At 44.7% G+C, this 25268-nt stretch overlaps 2 protein-coding genes across 3 annotated transcripts in view; one reads left to right on the forward strand and one right to left on the reverse strand.

The window, feature by feature from the left end:
* The window catches only part of LOC140492187 (soluble guanylate cyclase 88E-like), a 275822-nt gene extending 268320 nt beyond the window's left edge, over nucleotides 1-7502 (reverse strand). The window contains exon 1 of the mRNA XM_072591046.1: nucleotides 7250-7502. Within this exon, the coding sequence (XP_072447147.1) occupies nucleotides 7250-7369 (120 nt within the window). The 5' untranslated portion in view covers nucleotides 7370-7502. The remainder of the gene's footprint in view (nucleotides 1-7249) is intronic.
* Nucleotides 7503-18020: 10518 nt separating this feature from the next.
* Nucleotides 18021-25268, forward strand: part of grk6 (G protein-coupled receptor kinase 6) — a 44866-nt gene continuing 37618 nt past the window's right edge. For both annotated transcript variants that reach the window (XM_072591047.1, XM_072591048.1), the window contains exons 1-2: nucleotides 18021-18102; nucleotides 19575-19670. In XM_072591047.1, coding sequence (XP_072447148.1) covers nucleotides 18051-18102; nucleotides 19575-19670 — 148 coding nt within the window. In that variant the 5' untranslated portion in view covers nucleotides 18021-18050. The remainder of the gene's footprint in view (nucleotides 18103-19574; nucleotides 19671-25268) is intronic.

The following is a 25268-nucleotide window of genomic DNA, read 5'->3' on the forward strand; positions in this document are numbered from 1 at the left end:
GTGGATATTCCAGTAGAGATGCCTTAGTTTTAAACAAAACAGAATTTATTGACAAGATTACTGAATGAAACACAAACAAAAGAGAACAGAACACTGAATAGTTTAACCTATCTGAAACCCCAGCAGACTATCCTAACTTAATAATGCTGTTCCAAGCACTCGCAACAATCCTCATAACCACCCTGTGACACAAAAGGTAAAATCAAACACATGGTCTTACAGGGGGGAGAGAGAGAGAGAGAGAGACGGTAGCATGGAATACCCTCTTCCATGTAACTGTTTCTTGGACCAGCAGCCTCAGAACTGCGTGAGTACTTTCAGTGAATAGCTAGACTGCCAAAACCAAATCAAACCAGAGAAAAGCTGAGCTGGGAGAACTGGCCACTTCCCTTTCATTGTACAAGTTTTTTTTAACTTAACAGCCTTCTGCCTGAGGCAGCATATGTTAGCTATAATCAAAATGGCCCAAAACCCTTCAACTTATACTTTTCGGAGTCTATGTCTTTTATGACCTCTCTGAAAACAAACTAGAGAGAACATAACCTTGATAAAGGAGCAGCATTGTCACAAATGAGAGAGTGGGTGAGTGATTGAAAGGGGGAGTGACAGAGAGAGTTTGGTTGAGTCAGTGATTAAATGAGTAGGAAATAAATGAGTGACAGAGTGAATGAGTGAGCAAGTGAGTGAATAAGAAAGTGAGTGAAAGGTTGAGTGAGTTGGTGAGTAAGTATGTGGCTGAGTAGATAAGCTTATGTCAGTGACAGAGTGGCTGAGTAAGTATGTGGCTGAGTGAGCGATAGGGTGAGTGAGTGGATGCGTAAGTGGATGACTGTGAGTGTGAGAATGAGTGTGTGAGTGAGTGACTGGTTGAGTGAGTGGGTAAATGACTGAGTAAGGTGATGGCTGGAGACATAGGTGAATGGGTGGTTGAGCAGATGGGAGGGTGAATGAATGGAGGGTGTGTGTGTGAGAGTGGTTGGGTATTTATGAATGAGTGGCTGAGTGAGTGTGTGGGTGGATGACTGAGGGGTGAGAATGTGTGTGAGAGGTGAGAGAGTGGGTGGATGAGCAAGGGGTGAGTGTGTGTGAGTAAGAGGGTGAGAGGGTGGGTGGATTAGCGAGGGGTAAGTGTGTGTGTGTGTGTGTGTGTAAGAGGGTGAGAGGGTGTGTGTAAGAGGGTGAGCAGGTGGGTGGATGAGCGAGGGGTGAGTGTTTGTGTAAGAGGGTGAGAGGGTGGGTGGATTAGCGAGGGGTAAGTGTGTGTGTGTAAGAGGGTGAGAGGGTGGGTGGATGAGCGAGGGGTGAGTGTTTGTGTAAGAGGGTGAGAGGGTGGGTGGATGAGCGAGGGGTGAGTGTTTGTGTAAGAGGGTGAGAGGGTGGGTGGATGAGTGAGGGGTGACTGTGTGTGTGAGGGTGAGAGGGTGGGTGATTGAGTGAGGGGTGAGTGTGTGTGTAAGAGGGTGATAGGGTGGATGGATGAGCGAGAGGTGTGTGTGTGTAAGAGGGTGAGAGGGTGAGTGGATGAGTGAGGGATTAGTGTTGGGGTGAGAGTGGGTGAGTGAACGGGTGAGTCGCTAAGAGTGTGTAAGAAGTTGAATGCCTGTGCAAGAGGGTGAGGGCGTGGATGAGAGGATGAATGAGTGTGTAAGTGAGTGTGTTATTGAGCGGGTGGGTAAGAGGGAGTGGGTGGGAGTATGTGTGTGAGTGAATGAGAATGAGTCAATAAGAAGGCGAATGAGTAGATGGGTGAGCGACTGAGTGAGTGCGTGTGTGAATGGATAACTAAGTGAGGAAGCCACTGAGTGAGTGAATGAGTGTGCAGGCAAATGAAAGAGAATGGGTAGGAATGAGTTAGGTGATGTGAATTGGTGTGATGTGAGTAGTTGGTTTGGGAGTCATTGGGGGTGGTTTCAGCGGTAAGATGATTTTGAGGGAGAAATAATCTGGTCTTGGTGGACAATGGTTGTGGCATTGATGGGTCAGGTCACCAATGTCCAGGATAGTTGGGTCAGATTGGTGGCATGGGGTACTGGTTGGGTTGCATTGGAAGGTTAACTGGGTCACGACTGATAAGACCATAAGACACAGGAGCAGAAATTAGGCCATTCAGCCCATCCAGTCTGGTCTGCCATTCAATCATGGCTGATAAGTTTCTCAACCCCATTCTCCTGCTTTCTCCTTGTAACCTTTGATCCCATTGACCATTAAGTTGTAAATATACTCAATAACCTGGCCTCCACAGCCTTCTGTGGCAATGAATTCTATAGGTTCCCCACTATCTGGCTGAAGACGTTTCTCCTTATCTCCACTCTAAAAGGGTTTCCCTTGACTCTAAGGCTGTGTCCTCGGGTCCTAGTCAATGTTTTCCTCCTCCCTCTACAAGAATTTTTACCTCGTTGATTTTAACCCTACTGTGAATCCTCTTGCAAGGATGCCTGTCTTGAAGAAGTTTTCCTCCTCCCTCTACAAGAATTCAGGGAGTCCCTCTCCCACTGCAGCTCCCAGGTCCAAACTTCCAGCTCAGCACTGTCCCCATGACTTGTCCAACCTGTCTATCTTCTTTTCCACCTATCCACTCCACCCTCCCCCCCTTGATCTATTGTACTCTATGCTACTTTCTCCCCACCCCCACCATCCTCTCACTTATCTCTCCACCCTTCAGGCTCTCTGCCTGTATTCCTGATGAAGGGCTTTTGCCCAAAACGTCGATTTTACTGCTCCTCGGATGCTGCCTGAACTGCTGTGCTCTTCCAGCACCACTAATCCAGAATCTGGTTTCCAGCATCTGCAGTCATTGTTTTTACCTCAATCCTTCTGCAGCCTCCCTGCCTCCTCAATGCTACCTGTCCCTCTACCAATCTTTGTAGCATCTGCAAACTTGGCCAGAATACCCTCAGTTCCTTAACTAGATCGTTAATGTATAAAGTGAAAGGTTGTGGTCCAGACACTGAGCCTTGCAGAACACAACTTGACACCGGCTGCCATTCTGAGAATCCCTTTTATTCTCACTCTCTGCTACCTGCCAGACAACCAAGCTTCTATCCATGCTAGCACCTTGCCTCTAACACCATGAGCCCTTATCTTATTCAGTAGCCTTCTGTGTGGCACCTTGTCAAAGGCCTTCTTGAAATCCTGGTAGATAACATCCATTGGCTCTCCTTGATCTAACCTGCTTGTTACTTCCTCAAAGAATTCTAGCAAATTTGTCAGGCCTGAACTCCCCTTGGTGAAACCATGCTGACTTTGCCTTATTTTACCATACACTTCTCAGTATTCAGAAATCGCATCCTTCACAATGGATTCCAGGATCTTACACATGACCAAGGTTCGGCTAATCAGTCTGTAAATTTCCGTCTTTTGCCCTACTCCCTTTTTAAACTGGGGTGTAATGTTAGCAATTTTCCAGTCCTCTGGGATCCTCCCTAAGTCTAGCAATTCCTGAAAGATCACCAGTCACACCTCCACTTTGTCTTCAGCTATCTCTCTTAGAACTCTGGGGTGCAATCCATTTGGTTTCTCCATCTTCAAGCCTTTCGTTTTTCCACCACCTTATTCTTGGTCATGGCTACCATACTCAGCTCTGCCCCCTCATTCTCTTGAATTTTTGGAATATTACTCACGTCTTCCACTGTGGCGCAAAGTAATTATTCAGTTCCTCAGCCATTTCCTTGTTTTCCACTATCTCTTCAGCATCATTTTCCAACGGCCCAATGTCCACTGTTGCCTCTCTTTTGCTCTTTATATACCTAAAGAAACTCTTACACTCTTCCTTTATATTATTGGCTGGTTAATCCACTGCCTCCTCATTTCTTTTTTTGTTGCTCTCTGCTGGTCTTTGTAAGCTTCCCAATCCTCTGGTTTCCCACTGCCCTTTGCCACATTATATGCTTCCTCTTTTCCTTTTATGCTATCCCTGACTTCCCCAGTCAGCAATGGTTGCCTCATCCTCCCTGTACCATGATTCTTTTACCTCAGGATGAATCTCTGCTGTGTCTCCTGAATTACTCCCAGAGATTCCTGTCATTGCTGTTCCATGGTCTTTCCTGCTGGGCTCCTCTCCCAGTCAATTCTACCCAGCTACTCCCTCATGCCTCTGTATTTGCCTTTATTCAGCTGTCATACCGTTATCTCTGATTCAATTTTCTCCCTCTCAAATTGCAGAGTAAATTCAATCATATTATGATCACTGCCTCCTCAGGATTCCTTCACCTTAAGCTCCCTTATCAAGTCCGTCTCATTGCACAAAACTAAATCCAGAATTGCCTGTTCCCTAGTGGGCTCCATCACAAGCTGCTCCAAACAGCCATCTTGTAGACATTCCACAAATTCATTTTCTTGTGAACCACTACTAACCTGATTTTCCCAGTTCACCTGCATATTGAAATCCCTATGATTACTGTCGCTTTGCCTTTCCTTCACATCTTTTCTATCTCCTGGTGTATCTTGCACCCCAGCTCCTGACAACTGTTTGGAGGCCTGGTTTGTTTTATCTTTGCGGTTCCTCAATTCTACCCACACAGATTCTACACCATCTGACCCTACTTCATTTCTTACTATTGATTTAATTTCATTCCTTATTAATAAGTCAAACCTACCACCTTTGCCCACCTGCCTATCTTTTCAATAGACTAGATTAGATTACCTACAGTGTGGAAACAGACCCTTTGGCCCAACAAGTCCACACCGACCCTCCGAAGAGTAACCCACCCAGACCCACTCCCCTCTGACTGATGTAACTAACACTATGGGCAATATAGTACGGCCACTTCACGTGACCCGCATTTCTTTGAACTGTGGAAGGAAACTGGAGCACTCGGAGGAAACCCACACAGACACGGGCACGGGGAGAATGTGCAAACTCCACACAGACAGTTGCCCGAGGCCAGTATCGAACATGGGACCCTGGCGCTGTGAGGCAGCAGTGCTGTCCACTGTGCCACCTCCAAGGATGCATATCCTTGGATATTCAGCTCCTAATCCTGATGCCCTTGCAGAACACGTCTCCATGATGCCCACCACATCATACCTGCCAATTTTTATCTGCACCACAAGCTCATTTACCTTATTCCTTATACCACGTGCGTTCAGATACAATACCTTCAGTCCTGTATTAACTGTCTCTCTTCTTATTGTCATTCGTACACTTGAAGTTTGGTTGCTAACCCTTTCCAACTCTTTTTGTCTGTGCTGGAGATTTTGATAACCTCTCCTGTGTTCTACATTCTTACCTCTCCTTTAATTCGGGTTTTCTGATTTCCCCTATAACCTACCCTCCCTCCCCCTCCCCATCTAGTTTTATAGCGCTGTCTACAGCCCGAGATATGCGATGATCAGATGATCAAAGGGACAGTCAGTTTGGTTGGACGTAGGGTGGATGGTTAGGGGTTGGGAGTCATGTCTGTCCATGACAGTATTTAGGTTGTCAGACAGCAGTCAGCTGGGTTGGGGGTAAGTAAGTGATGTTCGTTGTAGTGCATGGTTAATTTACTGCAGCAAAATACTGAGTTTGACCAGATAGTTAAACTGACAAATATTTTCTGGGGAATAATCCAGATAAGCCTTGTATATCTTTTGGAAATATTCCTGCATTGAGCCGAGTAGCAGGGAATCAGCCTGTCAGAAGTTTCACCTTTGTGGACTATTTCCACATTTGTATTTAACTCACAATCAATGCAGGGTCCTTGAGCGCATCTCCAAATGGACACCCCAACTCTGACAATCTGAAGGCTGGTATATGTCGTGTTCCCAGCACACGGACCTTGCCCCAGCCTACCTCATCTACATGCATCAGAATATCCTTCTCTCCTTTTCTCCCTCTCCGTTTTATTGAGTTTCCCATTAAAGCATAAAAGTTCACAAAGAATGATTGACAATGGATAAATGTGTGGTAAATGAGGTTGGTCATCTGTAAACAGCTTTATTCATAGAAAGGAAAGGAATAAGAGCAGGTCCTTCAGCCCTTTAGCCTGTTCCACCATCCAATGCAATCATTGGATTGGTATATGTGGCCTAAATCCATATACCTAGGAGAAAGTAAGGACTGCAGATGTTGGAGATCAGAGTCGAGAGTGTGGTGCTGGAAAAGCACAACAAGTCAGGCAGCATCCAAGGAGCAGGAGAATCGACATTTCGGGCATACGCCCTTTCGGGCATAAGCCCTTCATGAGGAATGAGACTTGAGGGCCGGGGACTGAGAGATAAATGGGGGAGTGCTCTGGGGAAGGTAGCTGGGAATACAATAGGTAGATGAAGGTGGTGGAGAAGGTGATAGGTCGGAGAGGAGGGTGCAGCGGATAGATGGGAAAGATTAGATTCCCTACAGTGTGGAAATAGGCCCTTCGGCCCAATCAGTCTGCACTGACGCTCCAAAGAGTAACCCAACCAGACCCATTTCCCTCTGACTAATGCACCTAACACTATGGGCAATACAGAATGGCCAATTCACCTAACCTGCACATCTTTGGACTGTGAGAGGAAACTGGAGCACCCAGAGGAAACCCACAGAAGATGCTGGACAGGACAAGAGGGTGGTGCCAAGTTGGAGGTTTGGTACTGGGATAATGTGGGGAGAGGTGAAATGAGGAAACTGGTGAAATCCATATTAATCCAGTAACCTACCTGACAAGGAGCAATGCTATGAAAGCTAGTACTTCCAAATAAGCCTGTTGGACTATAATCTGGTGTTGTGTGATTTTTAAATATACTCAAAGACTGAGCATCCACAGCCCTCTGTGGTACAGACTTTCAAAGATTCACTACCCTCTTTGTGAAAATATTTCTCTGCATCTCAGTCTGAAATCATTTGTCTCTTATCCTGAGAGGGTCCCTCTGTATATTAGATACACAGCCAGGGCAAAACAATCTCTTAGAATCCAGCACCTTCAGAATCTTTAGGATGTTAGGGTTGCCATTCTTCTAATCATCAGAGAATATTGACTCAATTTACTTTGTTGCAGAAATAGGACAATCACCCCCATCCCCATCCGCAGGGAGTAATCGAGTGAGCCTGGATGAAGGATTAGACTGTGCGTATCACACGGTCTTACCCAATGATGTGAATGCTGCAGAAGATGGCAAAATGTTACAAAGAGATATGCAGGAAAACCAGACAGGTGGAAACAGTGCCTGTCGGTCAAAAATAAAATAGATTTCTATGTAATAAAAGAGAAACAGCTAGAAATCATGGGCTCTAGGAGCAGGACTGACGTCACTAAAAACTTGCAGCCAGATACAGACACTGATGGTTTACCTCATGAGTTACAAAGGAGTGCAGCCTCACATCAGCTCGTTCCCGGACGAGCTTCCACACATCATCCCCATATGATTCTTTGATGAAGTCATGAAGACTTTCGCACAGCAGCCCATACATAGTGAAAGCTGAAGAGACCAAGTGAAGACAGAAGGGCACACCCAGAAGGAACCAGCTGCTCACCAGCAAGTGATTGGGACTGGGTAATGTTGAACGCAAATGTCGCAGTGTTTCCTCTTCCAGAACGGAGCTGAGAACTGGTGTGTCTCCACAGGCAGAGGTGACTCCTCATTTTGAGAACGCTGTAATTATAGCTGCAGCTGACGGAAGTAGGGCAACACTCAAGAGGCAGCTGTCAGTTACAAATGACCACTCTTCGAATGTGAGAGGACAGAGTTTGTTTCCTTGACCTCATTCAGTCAACTTGTTGTGGGAGCCAGCAGTTTAACAGAGAGACGCTTCCCCTGAATCTCGAACTCCGAGCAAGATAACAATTGGTTTCACTGGAAAGTCCATCTCGGGTGGCAGGGGCTCCAAGCATGAACCACAAGGAAGCTCCAATCATTCCCAGGAGCTATCAGCAGCATCGCTAGTTAGACCAACATTTGATGCCCAGCCCTAATCACCGTTAAAAATCTGAGTTCTCCTTTTAACCACTTTGTAGTAGACACAGAAGCACATAAAATAGGAACAAGACAAGACCATTCGGCCTGTCAAGGCTGCTCTCCCATTCGATATGACAAGACCTGAACTTGGGGTTCAATCCCAAAATGACTCAAACCTTCTCGGGCAGAGAATTACAAGGATTCCCAGTCTCTTTCAAATGAAGAGACTTCTCCTTATCTAAGTCTGGAATAATCATCCCATTATCCTGAAAGCGTATCCCTGTTCAAGATTCCACAGCCTGGAGTAAACATCCTCTGTGTTGCCTCTGTCAAGCCCCTTTAAATCACCAACAGTGCTGAGAGGGACAGAAATCCAATTTAAAAGAGTAGAGTAGGAACAGAATTCCAGTGAGTGAAACTCACCTCCAGCCTAAGATTGTCAGGATTCAATAGCATGTCAAGGGGAAAGAGTTAAAGTCAATCTTGTTGCAGATGGTCATTACTTGATACTTGTGTGGTGTGAATGTTACATGCTATGTGTCAGCTAAGCCTGAATATTGTCTTGCTGCATTTGGACATGGACTGTCTCAGAATTTGAAGAAACGCAAATGGTGCTGAACATTGTGTAAACATCAGCAAACATCCCCAATCCATGCTTTATGATGAAGGGAGGGTCATTGATGAAGCAGCTAAAGATGGCTGGGCCAAAGACACTACCCTGAGGAGCTCCTACAGAGATGTCTGGAACTGAGATGACTGACCTCCAACAACCACAACCATCTTCCTATAGAATCATAGAACCCCTACAGTGCTGAAGCAGACCATTTGGCCCAACAAGTACACACTGACCCGCTGAGGTGCATTTCCTCCAGACCAATTCCCCTACCCTATCCCGTAACCCTGCATTTTCCCATGGCTGATCCCCCTAATCTTTACATCCCTGAACACTACAGGCAATTTAGCATGGCCAATTCACCTAACCTGCACATCTTTTGATTGTGGGAAAATACCAGAGCACCCGGAGGGGACCCACGTAGACGCAGGGAGAATGTGCAAACTCCACACAGACAGTCGCCCGAGGCTGGAATCCAACCTGGGTCTCTGAGTGCAGTGAGGCAGGGTTAAAGAGAATCCCAAGGTATTCTACACATACATTAAAACAAGAGGATAACTGGGAAGAAGGCAGGACTACTCAAGGATAAAGGACGGAACTCAGGCTTGGAGGCAGAGGATGTTGACGAGATCTTAAATGAGTACTTTGTGTTGGTATTCATGCAGGAGAAGGATATGGAGGATAGTGAGATTTGTGTGGAATATGCTAATGTGCTCGGGCATATTGAGGTCAAGAAAGAAGTGATGTTGGGTCTCTTGGAGAGCTTTAAGGTGGATAAGTCCCCAGAGCCCAATGGTATCTACCCCACGTTATTGAGAGAGGCAAGAGAGATTGCTGGGGCATTGACAAAGATATTTTTATCCTCATTAGCTACTAGACAAGTCCCTGAGGACTGGCCAGTGGTTAATAATGTTGAAGAAGAGAAACTATAGACAGGTGAGTCTCACATCAGTGGTTGGAAAGTTATTGGAGAGAATTCTTAGGGATAGGATTTACACTTATTTGGAAAAACATGGCCTACTCAAGGAACATGAGCATGGCTTTGTGCAGGGCAGGGCTTACTAACTTGACTGAATTTTTCGAGGCAGTGATAACGGTGATTGACGAGGGAAGAGCAATGGATGTTGTCTACATGGATTTTAGTAAGGCTTTCGACAAGGTCCCTCATGATAGGCTCATCCAGAAGATTAGGATGCATGGGATCCATGGTAACTTGGCCGCATGGGTTCAGAATTAGCTTACCCATAGAAGGCAGAGGGTAGTGATGGAAGGATGTTTTTCTGGCTGAAGGTCTGTGACTAGTGGTGTTCCACAGTGATCCATACAGGGACCTCTGCTGTTTGTGATATATATATAAATGACTTGGATGAAAATGTAGGTGGGTGGGTTAGTAAGTTTGCAGACAATACAAAGCTCAGTGGAGTTGTGGATAGTGTAGAATGTTGTCAAATTGCAGATATGGGCAGAAAAATGGTAGATGTTTTTAATCTGGGTAGGTGTGAGCTATTGCAGCTTGGGAGATCAAATGCTAGGGAAAGTACACATTGATGTACAGAGGGATCTTGGGGTTCAAGTCCATAGCTCCTTGAAAGTCAGCAGGGTGGTGAAGAAAGCTATTAATGGCAATTCCATCACTTTACTGAAGATTGAGAGTTGACCAATGGGGCAGTAGTTAATGGTGTTGGCTTTGTCCTGCTTTTTATGCACATGACATATCTGGGCAAATTTCCACATTGTTGGGTAGATGCCAGTGTTGTGGCTATACTGGAACAGCATATCTTGGAGTGTGGCATGTTCTGAAGCACAAGTCTTCGATACTGTTACCGGAGTGTGTCGGAGCTCATCACCATTGCAACATCCAGTGCCTCCAACAGTTTCTTGGTATCAAGACTGAATTCTGTACTGCTGGAGACCACTGGAGGAAGCCGCGATGGATTATGTACTTGGCACTTCTGGCTGAAGGTTGTTGTAAATGCTTCAGCTTTATCTTTTGCATAGATGTGTTGGGCTTTTCTATCAATGAGGATGGGGATGAAAAGTTGGGCTGGCAGCATCTGTGAAGAGACATCAAAGTTAATGTTTCATGTCCGGTGAGTCTTCCTCAGGACATCTCCAGTTCTTTTGATTTTTATGTGGAATAAGTGTGGAGTTCCTCCTCTAGTGAATTGTCCATCACCAAAGATAACTGGTTGAGGCAGGACTGAGAGCTTAGATCTGATTCATTTGGTTGTGCAATCATTTAGCTCTGTCTATCACTTGCTGTCTAAGCTGTTTGGCTGTAGTCCTGTTTGGACAGGCTGACACCATATTTTCAGGTATGTCTGGTGCTGCTCCTGGGATGCCCTTCTGCACTCTCCATTGAACCAGGGGTGATCTCCTGGCTTGGTGGTACTGGCTGAGTGGGGAATATATCAGGCTGTTGATGTCCCTCATGAAGGCCTAATCCTAACTTGTTAAATCAGTTCAAAGTCTGTCCCATTTAGCACTGTGATAGTGCCACACAACATGATGGAGGCTTTCTCAGTGTGAAGGCAGCACTTCAACTGCACAAGGAACGTGTGGTGTTCATTTTATCAATACTGTGATAGGCAGATATATCTGTGACCAGCAGATGGTAAACATGAGGTCAAGTAAGTTTTTTCCTCTTGTTGGTTCTCTCACCACCTGCCACAGACCCAGTTGAGCAGCTGTTGATTTGAATTAATTTGATTATTGTCACATGTACCGAGGTACACAGGCAAATCATACCATACATAAGGACATCATAATACATATGTACTATGTCCTTTAGGACCAGGTCAGCTCAATCAGTAATGCTGCCACTGAGCACCTCTTGAGGTCAATGTTGAAATCCCTCAACCCATTTTGCACATTGCTACCTGTTCAAACTGGAGGAGTACTGATTCATTAGTTGAGGGAAGAGTATGTGTGGTAATCAGGAGGTTTTCTTTCCCATGTTTAACTTAAAGCCAAGAGACTTCATGAAATGTAGGGTCAATGTTGACGACTCCCTGGGCAACTCCTACCTGGTTATAATACCAGTAAGCAGCTACCTCCGCTGGATCAGTCTTGTGGGACAGGATATAGCCAGGAACAGTAATGGTGGTGTTTGGGACATTGTAAGGTATGATTTGTGAGTTTGATGATATCAGGCTGTTGCTTGACCAGTCCATGAGACAGCTGTCTCAATTTTGACACCAGCCTCCAGCTGTTAGTAAGGAAGACTGCAGAGTCAACAGGGGCTGCATTTACTGTTGTTGTTGTGGTCTATTAATGGCTGAGATAGATTCTTGAACTGGAGAGCAGTCAGAAATTAGGAGACACAGGCAGGAAAGTAAAACTGAGGCCAAGATCAGATCAGCTCTAAAAGCCACTCTTTTCCAGCTCCCAGTGCTGAAGAAGGGTCACTGAACTCGAAACCTTCATTCTGTTTTCTCTTCACAGATGCTGTCAGACCTGCTGAGTTTCTCCAGCAATTTCTGTTTTTGTTTGTATTAAACCGGGAAAGGATAGGTAACATTGTTAGAGAAGGAGTAACAATGCATCAGTAGGATACTGCCTCGGGAAATTGTAATGTAGATTTTGCGTTGGTAGAGATAAGAAACGCACAGTGGCAGAGGACATGGTGGACAAAGGCCCATTGCAATGCTGTACTGTTCTATGTACATTGTAAAACATTGGTGAGGGTTTATAGTTCCCGAAGCAGTAGCGTTGAGGGAAGACACTAAACAAGAGATTAGAGGTGTAGGTAATAACACTGTAGACATGGGTAACCTTAATCTAGGTACAGCCTTGACAAACTAAACCAGAAATAATATTTGCAGGGAGGATTTCCTGGAGTGGTTAGGTGATGGTTTTTTTCTTAGATTAATATGTTTGGAACCAATTAGACAGCAGGCTAGCCTGCATTGGCTATTGTGCAATGAGAAAGGACTAATTAACAACCTTGTTGTGAGGGGTCCATTGGAATAACAGCAATCATAACTTGTTAGAATTGCTCATTAAGACAGAGAGTGAATTCATTAAACCCAAAACAAGTGTCCTGAATCGAAATCAAGGGTACTACAAGGATATGAGCCATGAGTTGATAACAATGACTTGAGAAACCTTACAAGAAAGGTGAAGAGGCAATGGCAATATTTAAAGAGCAGATGGTAACAGATTGGTACAAATATGAGTCATAGAGTCATAGAGATGTACAGCACAGAAATAGACCCTTCAGACCAATTTGTCCATGTCGACCAGATATCCTAATTTAATCTAGTCTCATTTGCTAGCACTTGGCTCATATCCCTTTAAACTCTTCCTATTCGTATACCCACCCAGATGCCTTTTAAATGTTGTCATTGTGCTAGCCTCCATCACTTCCTCTGGCGGCTCATTCCATACTCACACCACCCTCTGCATGAAAACGTTGCCCCTTAGGTCCCTTTTAAACTTTTCCCCTCTCACCCTAAACCTGGCCTCCCCACCCCAGGGAAAAGGCCTTGTCTATCTACTCTATCCATGCCCCTCACTCCAGGGAAAACGGCCCCAGCCTATTCAGCCTCTCCCTATAGCTTAAATTCTCTAACCCTGGCAACATCTTTGTAAATCTTTTCTGAACCCTTTCAGATTTCACAACTTTCTTCCAATAGGAGGGAGACCAATATTGCACACAATATTAAAACCATGTCTTAACCAACGTTCTGTCCAGCTGCAACATAACCTCTCAATTCCTATACTTGATGCCATGACCAATAAAGGAAAACATACCAAAATCCTTCTTCACTATCCCATCTACCTGCAACTCCACTTTCAAGGAACTATGAACCTGCACTCCAAAGTCTTTGTTCAGCAACACTCCCGAGGACCTTACCATTAAGTGTACAAGTCCTGCCCTGGTTTGCCATACCAAAATGCCGCACCTCACATTTATTAAAATTAAACTCCATCTGCCACTCCTCAGCCCATTGGCCCATCTGATCAAGATTCCGCTGTAATCTGAGGTGACCGTTTTCACTGTCCACTATACCTCCAATTTCGGTGTCATCTGCAAACTTACTAATCATACCTCCTATGTTCACATCCAAATCATTTACATAAATGACAAAAAGTAGTGGACCTAGCACCAATCCTTGTGGCACACCACTGGTCACAGCCTGCAGTCTGAAAAGCAACCCTCCACCGCCAACCTCTGTCTTCTACCTTTGAGCCAGTTCCATATCCAAATGGCTAGTCCTCCCCGCATTCCATATGATCTAACCTTGTTAACCAGTCTGCCATGAGGAATCTTGTCAGATGTTTTACTGAAGTCCATATAGATCACACCCACTGCTCTGCTGTCAACAATCCTCTTTGTTTCTTCTTCAAAAAATTCAATCAAGTTAGTGAGTCATGATTTCCCACAGACAAAGCCATGTTGACCATCTCTAATCAGCCCTTGCTTATCCAAATACATTTAAACCCTGTCCCTCAGGATTGTCTCCAACAACTTACCCACCACCGATATCAGATTCACTGATCTATAGTTCCCTGGTTTTTCCTTACCACCTTTCTTAGGTGGTGGCACCATGCTAGGCAACTTCCAGTCTGTTGGCACCTCCATCTCTATGATTCTATGGCTCACCTGTGACTATTGATAATACAAATATCTCAGCAAGGGACCCAGCAATTACTTCCCTAGCTTCCCACAGAGCTCCAGGGTACACCAGATCAGGTCCTGGGGATTTTTCCATCTTTATGAATTTTAAGACATCCAGCACTTCTGTAACATGAACGTTTTTTCAAGATGTCACCATCTATTTCCTCAAATTCTATATCGTCCATGTCGTCCTCCATGGTAAACACTGACGCAAAGTACTTGTTTAGTATCTCCCCCATCTCCTGCAGTTCCACACATAGGTCGCCTTGCTGATCCTCAAAGTTTGTCCTTAATATATTTATTAAAATCATTTTGGATTCCCTTAACCCTATTTGTCAAAGCTATCTCATTTCCTCTTTTTGCCCTCCTGATTTACCATTTAAGTATACTCCTACTGCCTTTATACTGTTCTAAGGATTCACTCGATCTCTGCTGTCTATACCTGACATATATCTCTTTCTCTTTCTTAACCAAAACCTCAACGTCTTTAGTCATCCAGCATTCCTACAGCTACCAAACTTGCCTTGCACCCTAACAGGAATATTCTATCTCAGGACTCTCGTTATCTCATGTCCCTTTACCTGCAAACATCCATCCCTAATCAACTTCTGAATGTTCTTGCCTAACACTGTCAAAATTGGCCACCTAGGAACAGATTGCCTGGGTTTGGGAAAATATGGCAATGATTATAGAAACAGATTGGGATGTCTGTCATAAGAGATTAGATGGACATGGGAACAGTTTGAGATGGATATGATAGATTGGGATGGGTATGGGGACAGATTGGGATGACTATGATAGATTGGGATTGGTGTGGTGACACATTGATATGGGCATTGGAACAGATTGGGAATGGTATGATAGATTGGAATGGGTATGGGAACAGAGTGAAATGGGCATGGGAACAGATTAGGATTGGAATGATAGATTTGGATGGGCATCTTAGATTAAGGTGGGTATGGGGACAGATTGGGATGGGTATGAGAGGTTAGAATAGGAATGGGGACAGAATGGGATGGGTGTGATAGATTGGGATGGGCATGGGGACAGATTGGGATAAGTATGATAGATTGTGATGGGCATGATAGATTGGGATGGGTATGGGGACAGATTAGGATGGGTATGATAGATTTGAATGGGTGTGATAGATTGGATGGGCATGGGAACAGATTGGGATGTGCATGGGAACAGATAGAGATGGGCATGATAGATTGGGATGGGATGATAGATTAAGATGGATATGGGGACAGATAAGTGTGATAAATTAGATGGGTATGACATATTGGGATGAGTTTGATAGATTGGGATGGATTTGGAAACTAATTGGGATAGGAATGATAGATTGGGATGGGTATAGGAACAGATTGAGATGGCATGGGGACAGATTGGGATGGGTATGATAGATTAAGATCGATATGGGTGATAGATGGAGATGAGAATGAGGACAGATTGGGATGGGTATGATAGATTGGGATGGGTTCGATAGATTGGGATGGGTATGATAGATTGGGGTAGGTATGATAGATTGGGATGGGTTTGATAGATTGGGATGGATATGATAGATTGGGGTAGGTATGATAGATTGGGATGGGTATGATAGAATGGGATGGGTATGATAGATTGGGGTAGGTATGATAGATTGGGATGGGTATGATAGAATGGGATGGGTATGATAGATTGGAATGGGTATGAGAACAGATTGGGATGGGTATGATAGATTGGAATGGGTATGAGAACAGATTGGGATGGGTATGATAGATTGGGATGGGTTTGATAGATTGGGATGGGTATGATAGATTGGGGTAGGTATGATAGATTGGGATGGGTATGATAGAATGGGATGGGTATGATAGATTGGAATGGGTGTGACAGATTGGGATGGGTATGACAACAGGTTGGGATGGGTGATGGAACAGATAGCGATGGGCATGTTGGATTGTGATAGGATAGGTATGATAGATTAAGATGGATATGGGAATAGATTGGGATGGGTATGATAGATTAAGATGGACATGGGGACAGATTGGGATGGGTATGGGGACAGATAGGGATCGGTGTGATAGATTAGGATGGGTTTGGGAACAGATTGGGGTTGGAATGATAGATTAGGATGGGTATGGGAAGAGATTGAGATGGGCAAAGGGACAGATTGGGATGGGTATGATAGATTGGGAGGGATATGATAGATTAAGATGGATATGGGGATGGATGGGGATGGGTATAGGTATGATAGATTGGAATGGGTATCATTGATTGGGATGGGTTTGATAGATTGGGATAGGTTCGATAGATTGGGATGGGTATGATAGATTTGGATGTGTTTGATAGATTGGGAAGGATACGATAGATTGGGATAGGTATGATAGACTGGAATGGGTATGGGGATAGATTGGAATGGGCATGATAGATTGGAATAGGTGTGATAGATTGGGATGGATATGAGAACAGTTTGGGATAGGCATGGGAACAGATAGAGATGGGCATGATAGATTGGGATGGGCGAGATCTGATAGATTAAGATGGATATGGGGACAGATTGGGATGGGTATGATAGATTAAGATAGGTATGGGGACAGCTGGGGATGGGTGTGATAGATTGGGATGGATTTGGGAACAGATTAGGGTGGGAATGATAGATTAGGATGGTGTGGGAACAGATTGAGATGTGTTTGGGGATAGATTGGGATGGGTATGATAGATGGGATGGGTATGATAAATTGGGATGGGTTTGATAGATTGGGATGGGTTTGGGAACAGATTGGGATGAATATGATAAATTAAGATGGATATGGGGACTGATTGGGATGGGTATGGGGACAGATAGGAATGGGTGTGATAGATTAGGATGGGTTTGGGAACAGATTGGGGTGGGAGTGATAGATTAGGATGGGTATGGGAACAGATTGAGATGGGCATGGGGACAGATTGGGATGAGTATGATAGATTGGGATGGGTATAATAGGTTAAGATGGATATGGGGACAGATTGGGATGGGTGTGATAAATTGGGATAGGTATGATAGATTGGGATGGATTCGATAGATTGGGATGGGTACAATAGATTGGGATGTGTTTGATAGACTGGGATGTGTTCGATAGATTGGGAAGGATATGATAGATTAGGATGGGTTCAATAGATTGGGATGGGTATGATAGACTAGAATGGGTATGGGGATAGGTTGGGATGGGTATGATAGATTGGAAAAGGTGTGATAGAATGGGATGGGTATAAGAACAGATTGGGATGGTGTGGGAACAAATTGGGATGGGCATGGGAAGAGATAGACATGGGCATGATAGATTGTGTTGGGCGAGGTATGATAGATTAAGATGGATATGGGGACAGATTGAGATGGGTATGGGAACAGAAAGGGATGGGTGTGATAGATTAGGATGGGCATGATAGATTGGGATGGATTTGGGAACAGATTGGGGTGGGAATGATAGGTTATGATGGGTATGGGAACAGATTGAGATGGGTTTGGGGACAGATTGGGATGGGCATTATAGCTTGGGATGGACATGGGGACAGATGGGGATGAGGATGGGGAAAGATTGGGATGGGTATGATAGATGGGGTGGGTTTGGGAACAGATTGGCATGGTGATGATATATTGGGGTGGGTATGGGAACAGATTGAAATAGGCATGGGGACAGATGGGAAGTTAGGATAGCCACCTGGTTCCCGTTCCCTGCATCACTGACATCGAGATCAAACAGCATCAACGGATTCTCGGATCTGTCTACCCCGCCACCCGCCATTCCCTCCCCGGATTCGGGTAGGTCAGTGTACTTTGCTCAGATTGGCGCAATGATTTTGTAGCAAACTCTCGCCTCCAATCACATTGAGGAGGAACCCGCAGTGAAACTGCAACCAATCAGTGAGATGGGGCGGTGACACCTTGGGCAGCCAATCAGATTGACGCTTCCGGGAAAAACCTGCGGAGGGTGAGGTCCTGGGATGGAGCTGGAGAATATCGTCGCAAATACAGTGTTACTGAGAGCTAGAGAAGGTGAGACGGGTAGAGTGTGACTGAGAGCCAGAGAGGGAGGGGAGGGTAGAGTGTGACTGAGAGCCAGAGAGGGTGGGGAGGATTTGAGAATGAGAGAGGAGTAATTTTGGGAGGATAGGAAGATTTGTAGTGTTGCATGTAGTTGGTGTAGAGAAGCAGGAATCTTGGGTGTGGAAGGGGATGTGATGGGATTTGACAGTGTGTGCAATGTGAATGTAAGCTTGTGGTCTTGCTGTATCTTCTTCAGACTCGTGAGATGGCAGTAAGGTGTTTGATAAGATTACACGCGGTAGGCTATTGCACAAAATACAGAGTTTTGGGATTGAAGGTTATTTAGCAGATTGGATCAGAAATTTGCCAACTGAAGGAAGACAGAGGTGGTGGTTGACGGGAAAGGTTCGTCGTGGAGCTCAGTTACCAGTGGTGTGCAGCAGGGATCTGTTTTTGGGCCACTGCTGTTTGTAATTTTTATAAATGATTTGGCGGTGGGTGTAGAAGGATGGATTAGTAAGTTTGTGGATGACACTAAGGTAGGCAGAGTTGTGGATAGTGCCGAAGGATGTTGTGGGTTACAGAGGGACATAGATAAGATGCAGAGTTAGGCTGAGAAGTGGCAAATGGAGTTTAATGAGGAAAAGTGTGAGATAGTTCACTTCAGAGGAAATAACAGGAATGGAGAGTACTGGCTAATGCTAACATTCTTGGCAGTGTAGATGAACAGAGAGCTTTTGGTGTCCAGGTGCGCATATCCCTGAAAGTTGCCACCCATGTTGATAGGGTTGTTAAGAAGGCATATGGTGGGTTGTGTTTATTAGTAGGGAGATTGAGTTTCGGAGCCACGAGGTCATGCTTCTGCTGTACAAGACAGTGGTAAGGTTGCACCTGGAGTATTGCGTACAGTTCTGGTCCCTGCATTATAGGAAGGATGTGGAAGCTTTGGAAAGGGTTCAGAGGAGATTCACTAGGATGTTGCTTGGTATGGCAGGAAGATCTTACGAGGAAAGGCTGAGGGAATTGAGGCTGTTTTTCCTGGAGAGAAGAAGGTTGAGAGGTGACTTAATCAAGATGTAGAAGATAATCAGAGGGTTAGATCGGGTGGACAATGAGAAACGTTTTCCTCAGATGGTGAAGGCTAACACAAGGAGACATAACTTTAAATTGAGGGGTGACAGGTTTAGGACAGATATCAGGGGTAGTTTCTTTACTCTGAGAGTAGTAGGGGCATCGAACAGTCTGCGTACAACAGTAGTAGACTCACCAACATTAAGGATATTTAAATGGGCATTGGACATTTGGATAATAATGGAAGGTGTAGGTTAGATGGGCATCAGATGAATTTCACAGGTCAGCAGAACGTCGAGGGCCGAAGGGCCTGTACTGTGCTGTAATGTTCTATGATGCATTATCATCCCTCTCACTCTCCCTCCTTGGTCTTGCTCTCACCCTCTGCCCTTCCTCTATGTCCTGTGCAGGTGGTGGTGGGAGATGGAAGGGGAAAAGCAAGAAATGGCGTCAGATGCTGCAGTTTCCCCACATCAGCCTGTGTGAAGAGCTGAGACAGACAATTGGTGAGTCATATTCATTGGGAAAGATTGACAGGCAAGGTCTGAAGTTAATGTGCATCTCTGATCCTGCGGGACTGTCGACTAAGTGGTGTATCTGGGGCAATGCTTATTGGGAAGATGTGCTTAGACAAGTTTGATTTAAAGTTAATCAGGACCCATGCTATTTTGTGATTAATTCAATAGTGTCTGGCCTACTTTAGTTAAATCAAGCCGTAAGCAGTTCTTTGTTTTACATTTCGTTAAGTCACACCTCGACTTCATAAGAGCCTTTTTTTCCTAGTCTTTGCTCTTTTCTATGATAGCCCTAACTGTCTCTCAATTAGGCTCACTACTTCCAAAATGCTCCCTCCTTGCTAATGAGGATGTACATTTCAGGAGCTGAACAATTGCCTTACCTTGAGACCTTTGGCCTCATTTCTGATAAAGGGTTTATGCCTGAAACGTCGATTTTCCTGCTGCTGAGATGCTGCCTGACCTGCTGTGCTTTTCCAGCACCACTAATCTTACCGTTAGACCCTGCTGGCCTCCGTTGTGGGACTCATCTTGGGGACTCCCCCGCTTCCCCCACGCCAGCCCTGTCCGGGGGGCTCTGCCCCCACGCCGTGCCATGCTGGCCTGGTCCATGGGTTCTCCTCCTTTGTTCCTGTCCAAATATTTTAAAGTTAGAAGTTTGAAAAGAAAGAAAAAGACAAAGAACGGATGGAGCTCTGGCTGGAATGTCCTACACTGTCGCCATCATTATAGTTATTATGATTCGTTTGACACTCCACTAGTTGCAGTTACCAATCTAAAAATGCCCCCTTTTTCCCAACTCTCTCCTTACCCATTAGCTCCACTCTGTAGACTTGGTCATCCATCTATTTTTTGTGAAGCCTGCCATCATCACTTTCCTCCTCCAAGTCATTGATATTTATTGTAAACAGTTGTGACTCCAGCATTGTGGCACTCAATGACTTACAGGATGCCATTCCTGAACATGTCTCCCTCTGTCTTTTATTAGTTAGCCAATTCTGTACTTCTGCTCGTACCAGTTCCAACACCATGGCCTCTTATCAAGTAGACTAGCATTCGATAGACAATTATGTCCAAATGGTTACCAGCCACTCGCCAATCAATATCTTCAGTGGTTGGGCTGAGATGGGATGTCATTACCACTGTTTCTCATGTGCTTTTGTTGTCAGATTTTGCTGAATCTATATTCTGCTCCATGCTCCACTCTGCAATCCCCTGTTCTGAATGTGTTTCTCCATAAGATAGTTCAGTGTTGGCGTATTTGCCTGTGTCTGGGCATCAGCTGTCAGGCCACTTGGTCTCCTGGTGATATCCTAGTGACGGGTTCTGTACTGGTCGGGGAGCCCTGGGGTGGGGGGCAGATGTAGGTAGATTTTTGATTATCAAGGGGATAAAATATTATTGGGGTATGCAGGAATGTTAAAATCTGCAATAGTCTTAATTGATGGATCAGGCCAGTCTGCTTAGGAGACAATTTTGTTCCTTGGTCATATGTGGTTCATTGTGAGAGATGTCACATTCTGCCTAATTTTTTTTCTTATCATTATTTCATGGGCCATGAGCATTGCTAGTAAGGCTGTCTGTCATTGAACTGAATGGCTCGTTAAATCGTTTCACACGTAGGCCAGGTCAGGTCAGCAGATTTCCCTCTCCTGAACAATCTGAGTGAATGAAGTGGTTTTTGCAATATTCCATGAGTGGTTCATGGGCACTCTTACAGAACCTAGCTTTGTTTATTTTTAAAATAATTTTCTGATATAGTCATAAAGATATACATCACAGAAAAAGACCCTTTGGTCCAACTCTTCCATGCTGACCAGATATTCTATATAAATTAAGTTCTGTTATCTCTCTCAACTTTTTCTATTCATATACCCATCCAGATGTCTGTTAAATATTGAAATTGTACGAGCCTCCTCCACTTCCTTTGGCAGCTCAATCTGTGTGAAAAGGTTGCCCTTTGGGTCCCTTTTATATCTTTCCCCTCTCACCTGTGTCCTCTAATTTTGGACTCCCTGACTCTGGAGAAAAGATCTTCATGATTTTAGAAATACCCATAAGGTCACTCCTCAGCCTCTGATGTCCTAGGGAAAATAGCCCCAGCTTATTCAGCCTGTCCCTATAACTCTAACTCAAACCCTCCAAACCTGGCAACAACCTTGTAAATCTTTTCCAAACCCTTTCAAGTTTCACAACATCCTTCCTATAGTAGGGAGACCAGAATTGTACACAGTATTCCAAAAGTGGTTTAACCAATGTCCTGTACAGCTGCAACATGACCTCGCAACTCCTATGCTTGATGCTCTGACAGATAAAGGAAAGCATACCAAATGCCGCTTTCACTATCCTATCTACCTGTGACTCCACTTTCAAGGAACTATGAACCTGCACTCCACGGTCTCTTTGTTCAGTGACACTCCCCAGGACTTTACCATTAAGTGTGTCAGTCCTGTCCTGATTTGCCTTTCCAAAATGCAGCACCTCACATTTATCTAAATTAAACTGCAAGTGCCACTCCTCGGCTCATTGACCCATCTGATCAAGATCCCATTGGACTCTGAGGTAACCACCTTTGCCATATCTCACTCCTTTTTCTTAATTAATTAATCCTTAGTGTTAAATATTTTGAATATTAAAGTTATGCTTCTGATGCTGTCTGCTCTGATAACAATTTCTGAAATCTAACTTGTTACTCACCAACAGCAGCTTCCAGAAACTGTTTTAATTTGTGTTCCTTTACCCGCTGGAATTCTTGCTAGTGAGCTTCCAATGTCTCGCTGTTCTGTCATCTCTCTTCGCCATTGGTTCGAGGCAGAAGGAGAGATGGAAACACCACAGTGATATAATGTTTGGGGCTGACCATTCCTTCATTGCATCTCCTTCCACTGATACCCTTGACACCCACACTATCTGCAAAATCCACTCCTCGAATGCAACTGAGTGATGTCTGAACACCCTCTGATTGGATTTCTGTTGATTTTTCTGGTCAATGGTAACCCCAAGGATTTCAATAATGGGGGACTCGGTGATGGTAACACTCTTGAATATCAAGGAATGGTTGTTAGACTGTCTCTTATTACAAATCATAGAATCCCTACAGAGTAGAAACAGGCCCTTTGGCCCAACAAGTCTACACTGACCCACCTAGACCCGTTCCCCTGACTAATGCACATAGCCTACACATCTCTGAACACTATAGGCAGTTTAATGTCGCCAATTCACCTAACTGCACAGCTTTGCATTGTGGGAGGAATCCCGGAGCACCCGGAGGAAACTCATGCAGATATGGGGAGAGCGTGCAAACCCCACTTAGACAGTCACCCGAGGCTGGAATCAAACCTGGGTTCCTGTCACTGTGAGGCAACAGTGCTAACCACTGAGCCACCATACTGCCCGTGGTATTAATGTGGGGCTAGTGCTCCCAGCCACCTATAGACCCACGCCCAGATGTTATCCAGATCATGTTGATTGTCAGCAGGGACTTCTTCAGTTTCTGAGTCTTAAATGATGCTAAACGTTATACAATCATCAGTGAGCATTCCTACTTCTGACCATATGATCGAGAGAAGCTCGCTGTTGAAGCAGTTAAAGATGGTTGAGCCTAGGCCACTACCATGAGGATCTCCTGCAGCCTGAGGGGCCCCGAAGGAACCCAAACACAGCGTCAGTGAGCAGGCTGCTCCACAGGATAGTTGATGACACCCTCCAGATATGATTGCATTATTTATTAACGCACACATCTTGAAGATATGGTGAAAAGTATTGTCAACGTTATCTGGCACCATTTTGAGTTACAAAAAGGATAAAAACAAATTACTTTGTCTCCTGTTCAAATTGGAGTTTGAAGCACGGCTTCTGCAAGACATCTGGAAGGTATTCTGGTCCTGAAGGTATCCTGCTCCCAGAACAGCAAAGATGACCCTGATGCCCCAGGAGACCCCACCTCTGTTGTTCCTGTTGTCTCTCTGATACCGTCGAGGGTGCAGGCTCTGGGCCTACCACCATCAGGAGTTCCTGCTTCATATACCATCACCGCCAAGAGATTATAGGAGCAGAATTGGGATATTCAGCTCATCAAATCTACTCTGCCGTTCAATCAAGGTTGACATGTTTTTCAGTCCCATTCTCCTGCCTTCTCTGTGCAATCCTTGATCTCCTTACTAATCAAAATTCCACTTATTTCTGTCTTAAATGACTTGGCCTCCACAGCCTTCTGCAGAACTAAGTCCCACCAATTAACCACCCTCTGGCTGAAGCAATTCCTTGTCATCTCAGTTTTAAATGGTCATCCTTTCACTCTAGGCTGTGTTCCCTGGCCTTCCCTTGCCTACTAGAGGAAGCATTTTCTCCATGTCCACTTTATCCGGGCCTCTCTGTATGCTGTAAGTTTTAATCAGATTCCATCCCCCCCCCCCCCAATATTCTTCTAAACTCTACTAAATACAGAGTTCCTTAACTGCTCCCCATATGGCAAACCTTTTATCCCCAGGATCATTCTTATAAACCTCCTCTGGACTCCCTCCAAACATCTTTCCTTGGATATGGGGCCCGAAATTGCTCTCAATGTTCCAAGTATCTGACCAGCGCCATATACTAGCTCAGCACTACATCTCTGCTCTTGTATTCTAGCCCTTTTGAAATGAATGTTAACTTTGCATTTACCTTCCTCACCACCAACTGAACCTACATCTGAAGAGAATCCTGAACTAGGGCTCCCAAGTCCCTTTGTACTTCATTTCCAAAGTCTTTCCCCATTTAGAAAATAGTCTATGCTTTTATTGTTCCTACCAAAATACATCACTTCACACTGTCTCGCATTACATTCTGTGTGCCACTTCTTTGTCCACTTGTCTAGTAAGTCCAAGACCTTCTGCACCTCCTTGTTTCCTCAACACTCCAACTATGTTTGTCATCTACAAACTGAGCAGCAATTTTCAATTCCTTCATCCAGATTGTGGATGGATAACGTTGTTGTTCCAACATTTGACCCCTGTAGAACTCTACTAGTCCCCAGCTGGCATGCTGGAATAGGCCTGTTTATCCTTCCTCTCTCTGTCAGTTAATCCCCTATCTATGCCATTATCTTACTCCTAAAACCATGAGCTCATGTCTTAGCCTTCTGTAAGGCCTTCTGGAATGCCAAATAGATCACATCCACTGGGTCTCCCTTATCTAACTTGCTCATTAGCTGCTCAGAGGATTCTGACAGATTTTTCAGGCATGTCCACCCCCTGACAAAGCTGTGCCGATTCAGCCCTGCGTTACCATGCACTTCTAAGTACTCTGCAATCCCATCCTTAAAATCGTACCAACAACTGAAGTCAGGCTAACTGGCCTACAGTTTCCTGTCTTCTGCCTTCCTCCCTTCGTAAACAGGGATGTTACGTTAGTTCTCTTAGACCCTCCCTGACTCCAATGATGCTTGAATGAATGCTAGCAATGCGTCCACAATCTCCTCAGCTATCTTTTTCAGAACTCAAGGATATTTGATCCATTTGATCCAAGTGACTTATGCATCTTCAGACTGGGTTTGGAAATCAAGGAAGAACGCCTGTGATACAATTAAAGAAATTAACAGATAGGAAATTC

This window comes from Chiloscyllium punctatum, chromosome 20, assembly GCF_047496795.1.
Source record: "Chiloscyllium punctatum isolate Juve2018m chromosome 20, sChiPun1.3, whole genome shotgun sequence".
Lineage (NCBI taxonomy): Eukaryota > Metazoa > Chordata > Chondrichthyes > Orectolobiformes > Hemiscylliidae > Chiloscyllium > Chiloscyllium punctatum.